Source organism: Trichosurus vulpecula, chromosome 1, assembly GCF_011100635.1.
Source record: "Trichosurus vulpecula isolate mTriVul1 chromosome 1, mTriVul1.pri, whole genome shotgun sequence".
In the NCBI taxonomy this organism is placed as follows: Eukaryota; Metazoa; Chordata; class Mammalia; order Diprotodontia; family Phalangeridae; genus Trichosurus; species Trichosurus vulpecula.
In genome coordinates, this window is record NC_050573.1 from 240,401,130 (window position 1) to 240,413,355 (window position 12,226).

The 12,226-nt window shown below is 43.5% G+C and overlaps 1 protein-coding gene and 2 pseudogenes across 2 annotated transcripts in view; 2 read left to right on the forward strand and 1 right to left on the reverse strand.

Moving 5' to 3' along the window:
- Positions 1-2,197: 2,197 nt before the first annotated feature.
- On the forward strand, positions 2,198-3,664 carry LOC118834982 (annotated as a pseudogene).
- A 350-nt stretch (positions 3,665-4,014) lies between these two features.
- Positions 4,015-5,271, reverse strand: LOC118834983 (annotated as a pseudogene).
- Positions 5,272-6,821: 1,550 nt separating this feature from the next.
- THOC1 (THO complex 1) overlaps positions 6,822-12,226 on the forward strand; it is a 62,759-nt gene continuing 57,354 nt past the window's right edge. Inside the window, exon 1 of one of the 2 annotated variants that reach the window (XM_036741391.1) lies at positions 6,822-6,959. In XM_036741391.1, coding sequence (XP_036597286.1) covers positions 6,906-6,959 — 54 coding nt within the window. In that variant the 5' untranslated portion in view covers positions 6,822-6,905. The remainder of the gene's footprint in view (positions 6,960-12,226) is intronic. The other variant, XM_036741390.1, reaches the window with a different exon arrangement.

Here is a 12,226-nt window from a genome sequence, read left to right on the forward strand (position 1 = left end):
AGAATGCCTGGAGCCAAAAGATGGAGCATCTTGTTCATCGCAACAACCAGGAGGCCAGCGTTGCTAGGTCAAAGAATATATACAGAAGAGTACGGGGAGAAGAAAGCTAGGTTATGAAGGGCTTCGAATGCCAAACAGAGCATTTTGTTTTTGCTCTTGGAAACAATAGGGAGTCACTGGAATTTATTGAATAGAGGTGTGACATGATCAGACCTGTTTTTTAGGAAAATCACTTTAGTAGCTGCATAGAGGATGGATTGGAGTGGGAGAGACTTGACGCAGGCAGACCCACCTATTGCAATAATCAAGGTGTGAGGAGATGAGCACCTGCACTAGAGCAGTGACAGTCAGAGAGAGAAGAGGGTGTATTTGAGAAATGTTGCAACAGTGAAATCAACAGGCCTTGGCAACAGATTGGATGGGGGGGAGGGGCAGTGAAAGAGTGATAGGAATATAGGATGACTCCTAGGTTGCAAAGCCTGAGGGACTGGGCATTGTTAGCCTCTATAACAAAAGGGAAGGTAGGAGATGGGGGAGGGTCAATTAGTTTCATCTTGGATACATTGAATTTAAGATGTCTATTGGACATCCAGTTCAAGATGTCTGAAAGGCCTTGGGAGATGGGAGATTGGAGAATCATCAGCATTGAGATAATTAAATCAATGGGAGCTGATGACAAAACCCTGGGGGATATCCACAGTTAGAGAGCATGATGTAGATTCTAGAGGATGATGGAAATAGGTAGAGGATGAACCAGGAGAGAGTAGTGTCCTGAAAACCTAGAGAGGACAGTATCAATGAGGTGAGAGTGAAGGAAGATCAAGAAAAGGTCATTTGGATTTGGCAAATAAAGAGATCATTAGTAACCTTGGAGTGTTTTCAGTGTGATGATAAGATCAGACGCCAGATTATAAGGGGGTTAAGAGGAGAGAGGAGTGAAAGTAGAAGCACCTATTTTAGCCTTTTCTTAGGAATTTAGCCACAAGGGGCAGAAAAGATCTAGGATGGTGTGTTGGTAAGCAAAATGGGCTCCTTAGCACTTAGTTCAACCAAGTGCCCTTGAATAGTTTGGCTTTTGTTCCTTTTGAGTAATTCAGTGTATTTCATTGAGTCTTACTAGGTGCTAAGCCCAAGGCCCAAACCCCTATTAGGGGTAAAACCTTAGTGGGTGTGGATTGGCAACGAAGGTGGGGCCCAGGGTGGGGCTAACTCCAGGGAGGGCCTAGTTTACATGACTGGTGGGTTTAAGACGCCTCTTTGTGATGATTCTAGGTCACGTGGGTGAGTCGCATGTGTGACTCACCCCTGACCCTGAAAAAGATATAAAACCAGGGGTTGGCTGTCTCTTCTTTGGAGCTCCTACCTGCAGCAGCGGTGGCACATGACTCTAGGCCAGCCCTTGTTCCAAGCTCCTGGGCTGAACCTAGATGTTGGTAACTATGAATCTGTATTTGGTCTGTCTGTTGATGTTTGTAATTTGTTTGTATTTTGCTCTAAAGTTCAGTGTGCTGGCTTTTTCCCCTGAACTAAGTGAATGATATTTGTGTGCTGAATTAAAGTAAACTTGTCAACCCCTTTAACCTTGCTTTCCTTATTAAGGCAGATCAAAAGAACCTGTGCTTTGGCAGCTTTCTGGGTGCTGGTTGTAGGTGGATCTCACACCCCCACAGAAGCTGCTAGTTGGATTGTTGAAACAGATGGTAATTAGCAGTGAGGGTTTTTCAGAATAGGGGAGACATAGGCATGTTTGTAGGCAGAAGGAAATGAGCCAGTAGAGGAGAGATTGAAAATAAGTGAAAGAGTGGAAATGACAGAGGGGCAATCTGTTGGAGACAATGGAATGGGATCCCTTGAACAACTAAGGGGTTGGCTTTGGTAAGGAATAAGGCCACTTCATTAAGTGAGACAGGGGTGAAGAAGGAGAGCATGGCAGAAGGCACTTGAGAGACAGGAGCTGAGGAAGAGGAGAGAAAAAGCAGTTCACAGCAGCAAATGTCTTCAGGTTTTTTTTTTTCTGTAATATGTAAGGCAAGGTTCTCAGCTGAGAGTGGGGAAGGGGAGCCATGGGAGGCTTGAAGAGGGATAAAAATGCTTTGGAAGAAAAATAAGCAAATTCTTTTTTTTTACAAGATAAATTTTTAATAAATTGGTAATTTGGCTACTCGGGGGAGAGACAGCTTTGCATCAGCGTGCAAAAATGCAGAGCAACAAAGGCTTTAGCCTGCATAAACAGAACCATACTCCAAGGAAGTAGCATCAGCACCAACACCAACACCAGCAGCAGCAGCAGCCGCCGCCGCCGCCGCCGCCACTGCCACCTCCACTGACACCAATACCTGCAAATGGGCAGCAGGCCAACAGCCAGAATGAAGGCCTGACTATCGATCTGAAGAATTTCCGAAAGCCAGGGGAGAAGACTTTCACCCAGTGCAGCCGCCTCTTTGTGGGCAATTTCCCTCCTGACATCACTGAAGAGGAGATGAGGAAATTGTTTGAGAAATACGGAAAGGCAGGCGAGGTGTTCATTCACAAGGACAAAGGCTTTGGTTTCATCCGCCTGGAAACCCGAACCCTAGCCGAGATCGCTAAAGTGGAACTGGATAATATGCCCTTACGTGGAAAGCAGTTGCGAGTGCGCTTTGCCTGCCATAGCGCATCCCTGACAGTTAGGAACCTGCCTCAGTTAGTGTCCAATGAACTGTTGGAGGAGGCTTTCTCTGTCTTTGGCTAGGTGGAGAGGGCTGTAGTGATTGTGGATGATCGAGGGAGGCCTTCAGGGAAAGGCATTGTGGAATTCTCAGGGAAGCCAGCTGCCGGGAAAGCTCTGGACAGATGCAGTGAAGGGTCCTTTCTTCTGACCACATTTCCTAGGCCAGTGACTGTGGAGCCGATGGACCAGCTAGATGATGAAGAAGGGCTCCCAGAGAAGTTGGTCATCAAGAACCAACAATTTCACAAGGAACGAGAGCAGCTACCTCGATTTGCCCAGCCTGGCTCCTTTGAATATGAGCGTGCCATGCGCTGGAAGGCGCTGATTGAGATGGAGAAGCAGCAACAGGACCAAGTAGACCGAAACATCAAAGAGGCCCAAGAGAAACTGGAGATGGAGATGGAGGCTGCTCGCCATGAGCATCAGGTCATGTTGATGAGGCAGGATTTGATGAGACGACAGGAAGAGCTTCGAAGGATGGAGGAGCTGCATAACCAGGAGGTGCAGAAACACAAGCAAATGGAGCTCAGGCAGGAGGAGGAACGCAGGCAGCGTGAGGAGGAGATGAGGTGGCAGCAGGAGGGCTTCAAAGGAAACGTCCCTGATGCGAGAGAGCAGGAGATGCGGATGGGCAGATGGGTATAGGAGGTGCTATGGGCATAAACAACAGAGGATCCCTGGGAGGTGCTAATGTGCCAGCTGGTAACCCAAGTGCTGCAGGGCCTGGTCCAATGATGCCAAATGGAACCATGGGAATGACCCCACCACCCAGTGACCGCTTTGGCCAGGGTGGTACAATGGAAGGACTTGGGGCAATGGGTGGAAACCCTCCCGCATTCAACCGAGGAACTCCTGGAGGGGACTTTGGCCCAAACAAACGTCGCAGATACTAATAGAGTCACAGTGTTGAGTTTTCCCTGACCCTGCAGACAAGGACCCTTTTTGGACTAGCCAGGATTCCACCTTAGAGGGCTGTTGGGGCTCTGTTCCTCCTACTAGTTAGGCCTCCCCACTTGAACTACTCTAGGTAGGAAATTTGCTGAGGGCAGAGAGGGGCGAGGGAGGGGCATTTAGTGAAGCAGTTCTATGAGGCGCATTCCTAAAACTTCAATGTGAAGGCTACGGAGGGGGTGGGGGGAGGCCATGGCACAAACAGACCCCATTCTATCCCTCTTTCCCTTGACCATTCCTCCTTTCTCCCCTCACTGCTCCCTCAGTAACTTAGACACAATCCTTGCCCCCATTTCCTCTCTGGTTAGGACCTCAGGTGTGTCCAGGAAGTTCAGGCAACAATACCAGTAGGAGACCTCTTCCCTCTTCCCAACCCAGTGTTCCCTTTTATGTCCTGAGAAGAAGGTTTTGTTATCTGCTTTTAGGTTTCCATGATCAGTTCTGTTTTTGTTTAATGGAGGGGCTTTGCCTCCGTCTGGGAGGTGCTGGCGTGTCATTGTTAACACCCTTTCTTGTTGGTCCGAGTGCAAGCTTGGAGGCAGGGGCTGCTGGGTGCTGGTGCTCTCTTGGCCATGCCTGGAGCTCTAAGGCTTGCCTGTCTTCCTGGAGCTGTGCTGTACAGCTTTCACTGCTGTAGGTGATATTGGGCCCTCTCACAGTCTGGAGTTTTATTTGAGAAATGAGACAGGAATGCAACAGCAACATTATTATTAAAAACAGATTTTAAGCCTTTTTCAAAAAAAAATAAATTGGTAATTTTTCACTGGGCTAATAATCCACAGGACAATACTTCTACATAGTTTACATGTAAAATATTTCTTTAAAAAAAGTATTGTAGCATTCATTGTTACATATTATCAACATTTGATTCATCATCTTCTTTCAAAGATTCCTTGGCATATTTCTCTGCTTCTTTATCTTTCGGAACAATTTCATACCTTCCCTTTGGTTACTTCTCCAACCCATCTCAGCTCCAGTTCAAAAGCTTTGTCCTTAACTTCATCATGTACTATATAGATTATTTTTGCAACTTCTTTAACAACACTCCGACAAGTCATTTCTTTCATCTGGAGTTTCTCTATCTCTGTTTTTGCTGCTTGCCTGGCTTTACCAATGGCCTATCCCCAATAACCATAAGAAACACCCGATGGGTCAATCATATAGAGTTGTGCACCATCATTCATACTGTAAGACCTTAAAATGAAACTGCAACCAAAAGGTCTGACAGCATTGTAGAGTGTGTAAGCATGTGCATACATGGCTACTCTGTCTGCAAGGTGCTTTAGTGGAATATTACAGCCACAGTTAGATCTGAAGTTGGAGGCTTCTTCTCTAGCTGTGTCTGCTAAAGAACGAGCTTCTGCTAGCAAACCTGCTACTGCCATTCCAGTGTGTCGATCAACATTAAAGAGGTGTTTGTTAGAACCTTCTTCATAAACTTTAGAAAGGACTAATTTTTCTATACCAAAGACGACACCATCTTTACATCTGACTCTAATAGCTGCACTACGGTTTTCCACAGCTTTTATAACATATTCAACTTGAAAAGCTCTTCCATCAGGAGAGAATGTCGAGGCTGACAGATCATACTTGGTCCGGACAGAGTTCATGGCGCCTAAGACACCACAGAGACGTGGAAAGATCTTTCCTCAGCAAATTCTTGAAGGAAAAATTAACTGCTGTTTCAAAGATTGATTTAAAAAAAAAAAACAGTAGGGGGCAGCTAGGTGGCGCAGTCAGTAGAGCACCAGCCCTGGAGTCAGGAGGACCTGAGTTCAAATCAAGCCTCAGACACTTGACACATGTACTAGCTGTGTGACCTTGGGCAAGTCACTTAACCCCAACTGCCCTGCCAAAAATTAAAATTAAAAAAAAAAACAGTAGGAGACTAGGAGACACTAACAGATTATGACAAAAAACAAAGACTTCAATAAAATGCTGAAAAACATGGAAAGAATCCACACCCTCCTCAATTCTCAATCCTTATCTTCATAATTCTGCTGTGGCACCTGTAACTTCTTTTGTAAATCCTTCCAGTAATTCATTTGCCACAATGGAAATTAAAAGTGCTTTTTCAGTCACAAAGCTACATTAGATGGCTTTGCTCTCTTTGTTTAACCTTTTTTAAAGGAATGTCACTATGGGGTGAGGTGGAAGGGGATTTGTTTACTGGGAAGTAACAGAGACATAAAAACATCACATCAATATGTTGTTGGTTTTTTAAATGACTGAAATAGAAACATCCATTTGGTCACCATAGACTTGTGGCAGGACTGCAAACAAAATACTCCCCTATCCTTCTTCCTGTTGACTCAAACTGCTCACCCTTGGTTTTCTGAAGCAACAGAAAAGAGAGAATAAAAAAAAAAATAGGTCCAATTTACCACCCCATGTACCAAATAGTACAGCAATAGCTCAAAAGATCTATGATCTCGTCATTGCTGGCACTCCACCCAAGAAGCTGCAACCAAGCTATTGTCTCAAGCTATGACCCAAAACTCCATCTCTTGGTGCTCTTTCTTGTGACATGCCTGTCAGGACAGAGGCAGGCCGGTCCTTTAATGAAACACCCAGCTGGCCTCTAATCAAAGCTTTCCCAGCTTGTTAGCGCCCGTCGGGGTTTGTGCTTTAGGGACAATCTTCTAGAACCAAGGGTCAGTTCCATGCCCTAGGGAGGACTCAGGATGGACACTGAGCTCAATGGAGAAAGGGGCAGCTGGGACAACCGGAGAATCCGCAGGAAGCAGCTGGGTCGCCCCTTCAGGAAGCGAGGAAAAGGTAGGCTGGAGCGGGGATTCGCTCGGGACATTTGCCCCAGCCCGGCCCGGGTCCAAGCTTTTCCCAGCGGCGAACTGGAGCTCTGATGGGGAAAGGGGCTGCCTCGGGCCGCAGGGATCATCGAGATGCCAGTGCGAGAGGGAAACACCTTCCCGTGACTTGGCGAGGCCCTGCGAATACCGCTCGCTATCAGCGGTCAATCGAGGCAACCACCAGGTGTTCCAGCGCGAGCAGAGCCCTCGCCCCACCACCATTGGCAAAACACGAAATCCCTTCGCCCTTTCGGCGGCCGCGGCAACATTAACGGCCCAGGCACCAAAGCTCCGCCCCCTCCGCCGACTGCGCATGTATCCTACGCGTCCGCCTAGGGGTCGCTCTAGCCGCGCAAAGAAGCGAGCTGTTTGCCTCAGACGCTTCGTCATCAGGGAGCGCCACGGCGCGTTAGCGGGCACGCGCAAGCGAGAAGATGTCTCCGTCGCCGCCTCTCTTCAGTTTGCCCGAAGCACAGACCCGGTTTACGGTGAGATCTAGGAAGTGGAGGGGTGGCCGAAAGCCGACCTTACCGGAGCCACTTTCTTCCCATTCTCTCCTCTATCTTCTCTGTGATACACTGGCTCCCCTCCGGGGCAGAACCCAGGGCAGGGGACGTGTGTATGCCGCGGCGTTCTCTGAGAGCTCTGGGGGGAGGGGCAGTCTACCTGGCTTTTCCGCGCGCGCGTCTCTGACTTCCTAATCGCGGCTGCACTCCCACTCCCCGCGTGTCCCTCGCGACTCTCGCCACACCCGGTCCCCCGCGCAGAACCCTCCCCACCCACTGAGGATGGACGCCGGAAAGCGATGGCGCAGGGGGCGGGAGGGTGGTTGGTTGGTCCCTGAGGAGAGAAGACAGTTAAAGGCGGGGGGGGGGGGGGGGGGGTAGGGATAGGTCACTTCAAAAATCTTGAATCTAGGAATCTCGCCTAATGTAATTGTGAGCTCGGCAGTTCGTTTGCTTTCTTTCCTTCTCGCCTTTGATCCTCGGCCTTTTGGCTAAGATCAAGGGTGAATCCGATTCAAAAAATATTAAGCATCCACTGTGTCCTTAGGCGCTGGGGATGGATGAAAAGTGACATAGTCCTTGTTTGAGGTCTGGGAGCTTACGGCAGGAATACACGAATAAGTAATGACAAATTAAAATGTGAAATGGGCAAAAAGGAGAGAATCTTGATACAATGCTGTAGGAAAATTTGTAGAGTAGATCTCCTCATAGAGAGAAACTGGGTATGGAGAGAAGAGCGTTTGGAAAAAACCTGGATTGGTTTTGCATGCTCCATGGTGATTGCTTTAACGTTGACTATTCTTTAGCCGACTTTATGATCGCACATTTATCGAAGTGGTCATACACACACACCCTGATCCTGGAGGGACTTGGCTCAGGTGTATGTAAAATATATTTTTTGTTCGTATTTCATCCCTGTACAGAACTCCCGGTGTGGAAACTCCCTCCACCGAGGAAGATTGGCAGGTATATTTTACAGGTGATGAAACCAAGATATGGGTTAAGCGCCTTGTTCATTCTCACCTAGCTAGTAAATGGTGGAATTGGATCTCAAACCCAGGCCTTATACCTACCAAAACCTGGGCGATTTGCCCTGCCACCTCACTGCTTATTTAGCTGTTTTCTTCCTTTAAGGCTTATAGATGACTCACACCAGTTGTACAAGATTTGATTGAATAATTAATGTACTTCATTTCATGATCAGCTCTAAAGAAAAAACTGGTCCTTTGTGCTGTCACTATATTAATTTCCTCACATGCTGTTGTTTTCTTTGCAAAATGTTTGAGGGGGGATACTTAGTAGATGTTACATTGGTGTTATTTTGCATGTATTCTTTTTCCAAGTTACTATTTAAGATCAATCCCCTAGTCATTTGTAGTTCTTCTAAGAGGGACAACTGTTAATCAAATACACTGTCTAGACATGGTGTCCACCCTCTTCAGAGGTCTTCAGAAGCTGAATGACCATTTGTAGGAAGTATTTTCTGCTATCAAGTGGACTAGATGTCTCTTCCAGCTCTCAAATTCTGTGATTCTGTGACATCATCCTATCTACCTTTCCTTTATTTGATCTTCTTTTTCTTGACATAATTTTTAAGAAATCCTTTATGTAGTCCTTAGCATGTTGTTTATATGCTTATATATACACAGTATAACTCATTCTGTACTTTAACTGTATTCTTATGAGACTAGGTCATAATTTTATATTATCGATTACCCATCCTTGCTTCTATCTTCACAGGTTTTTAAAAGGTAAATCAATTTGTAATTTTCCAGTGAATCCACACAGGCTCTTTAAGACAATTCTTTTTCCTCCTCATTGAAATAATTTTCCTTTGTGTCTTCAGCATTTGGTTTTTGAGGAATTCTAGTCCCTTCTGAGCTGACATTCTCCGTAGAATTTTAGGTCATGGCATTCAGTGTCTCAACTCTGAAATTTTGGTTTCTCAAAATCTAAGGTTCATATGAAAGAATGCTATGCTTTCTATTTCCTTAGGAGAAATTCTGAGATACAGGGATACCTACTCACAAAGTTGCCATCATTTCTGTTTCAGCAAACTCCTTCTTGGTTAGATTCAGGTCCAGTATCTTGTTGCTTCTACATTTTGATTGGTGAAACTGGCAGTAACGCAAGCCAGTAATTTATTAACTTTTTTCTTTTGGACAGCAAGAGAGATAGCCAGATATCCTGATAACTGAAGTCCGCCATCTCTACTATATTATGTATCAATGCCAAGCTTTGACCTATTTCCCAAATTCATTTAGGTGATCTCTTGTATCTTCCAATAGCAGTATCACTATTCAGAAGAGATGGAATGATGGTAATGATGACAGAGAAATAAGAATTACCCAACATTTAATTTGCTTTTGTTTTCTTTACTAAGGAGAATGGTGTGTGGACTGGGAAGGACAAAACAAAAATGGCTACTGGAGAGTTGAAAATGAAGAGAAATAAAGAGATAGAGAGCATCTTGGTATAGAATGTTATACACTGGCAGCCGTAGTGACCCTTTCATTGGTTTTTGCTTAATCGTTTATTACAGGGAAGGGTTCAGTGGAAGGGAAAGAGTGTTAATCATTCAGGCATGACTATGATGTATAAAACAATAAAAGCCACTTTAAAAAAGATCTTGGAGAATAGAAGTGCTGCAGGAATAGAAAAGGGCAAATGCCCTTTCAAAAAAGGAATGAAAGAAACTGTAAACTATAGACCATTGAGTTTGACCTTGACTCCTGGCAAAATTCTAGAAATACATTATTAAAAAGATGGTTAGTGAATGCCTAAAAAAGAGAGTAGTGTTCACAAAGAGTGACTATAGCTTCAGCAATAACAGGGCCATTCTAGCCTCACTTCCTTTTTAGACAGGTAACTAGCCTGGAAAATTTGGGGACTGTTTAAATGTAATTTATCTAGATTTTAGCAGTCTATTTGACAGTGTTTCTCATACTGTCCTGGTGGATAAGATGGAGACTTACGGGCTGGATGATAAAATATTTAGATGACATCAGATCTGTTTGAATGACTGGACTGCAAAAAATAGATAGAACCATGAATGGTTCATTGTCATATTTGAAAAATATCTATAGTGGAATGCCCAAACATTGTTTCTGTCTCTGTGTATTTAATATTTTTATCAGTGACTTGGATAAAGGCATATACATACACACACACACATATAAAACATGTTTATTAAGTTTGCAAAGGGCATAAAGCTGAGAAGCAGTTAGGTATAGTGGAAAGAATGTTAGATGAGTCAAAAGGAACCTGATTTCAGACTCTACCTTAGATCCTTAACTGTGTGTGAGCATGGGCAAGTCATAGGATCATAGATTTAGAGTTAGGACCTCAGAGAGCATTTTGTCTACCTCTTTTATTTTACAGTTTTAGGAAACTGAGGCCCAGGGAAGTTAAGTGGCTGACTTCTTCCAAAGCTACCTTATATTTATTTTGCACATATTGTACATATACAAATACATAATATGTAAAATCTATGTACACACATATCAGAGTTATCACCCCAGTACAATATAAATGCTTTGGAAGCAGGGAATGTTTTATTTTTTGTATTTGTATTCCCAGCACAATTCCTGAGCCCTGCCACCAAAGAAATTCTTTCAACCCTTTATCTTCTTGAGAACAGAACTATTTGATTTTTGTCCTTATGTCCCCAAAATGTAATACTTTTATAAAACTTAGGAGTTTAATAAATGTTTGTCAGATTGTGTCTTTCTAGCTCATCCGTGCTTGGAAGATATTTCAAAGCTGCGAAGGGTCTATTTAACCTATAGAGTATTCAAAAAAATTTCCAGTTTCCTTTTCCCTCCTGAGTATAAAACAATACTATCCTTAAATTCTGTTCCTACTGAGACATAGCTTACAATTCTAGGTAGAACTGGCTTTCTTCTCAAAAACCAGAATGAATAGTTTGGAAATTGCTAAGGGGCTAATGATTAGTACATGTATTCTTCTGGTACCTTTGTAACACCAGTGGTTTTGTCACCTCAACATTTATTAAGTGTCTACTATGAAAATGAGATGTTGTGTGGTCTAGTGAATGCATAATAAATGATTATTAATTGAATATACAATGTCATATAGGTAGTAACAGAGACAAGATTTGAACTCAGGTCTTCTAACTCTGGAGCCAGTGTTCTTTCCCCTTAACCTCTCTGTTGTGAGAATCAAATGAGAAAATATACATAAAGGATTTTGTAAACCTTAAAATGCTATGTAAATTCCAATTAATACCAACTTAGCATTTTTAATGATTAATGATCTAAAAAGATCTTGATACTGGCCAACATGAGACTTAATCTGCTGAGATTACATTTATGAAGGATAAATAAAAAGTTCTATATTTGAGTTCAAAACAATCAATTTCATAACTTAAGGTGAGGGAAGTATGTCTGGATTAAGGGTATGGTGACTGGTAAATTCACAGTGCCTATATAGCTAATGAATTCTTAAAATGTATTAATGGAAGAATAGTGCTTATAGTGAGGAAGTTGATAATGAACGAACATTAAGCATTTACTATGTGCCAATTGCTTTACTAAGTGCTGGGGGAGATAAAAAGCTAAAACTTCTTCACTGCATGGTGCTTGCATTATAATGGGGGAGTCAACATATAGAAATCACAACTTAAAAGATAAGTAGAGTAAATGGAAGGTAACTTTATAGGAGACGGCACTAACAACTGAGGAGACCCAAAAGTCCTCTTGGAGTATATTGTCATGTGTTCCTCCCTGATTAGACCATATCTGAAATACTGTGTTCGCTTCTGGGTACCACTTTCTGGGAAGGCAGTTGATCCATTGGAAGGCATCCAGAGGAAGGTGACCAGGATGGTAAAAGGCCAGATCCCATTATGAGGAAGATTTGCTGAAGGAACTGCTGATATTTAGCCTGGACACAATAGTTTTCTCATCTATAAACAAAGAGGTTTGAACCTGATGATCTATAAAGTCCCTTCTGTCTCAGAGTCTATAACTCTGTTGAAAACATGGAGAAATTTGATAGTTTTCACCAAGTTTCCACCAAGCGTTTGAAGGGCTTTCCTGTGTAAGAGGGATTAGATTTATTCTATTTGATACTAGTGGGCAAAGCTAGCAATAATGGGTTCAAAATGCACAGATAGGTTTTAGTCCAGTATAAGGAAGAACTTTGGGCTCAGTCCAGCTAAATGTTAGTAAAATGTAAATTTCTTGAAGGCAGATTTGATCTTACATCCATATTTGAATCCCCAGAAC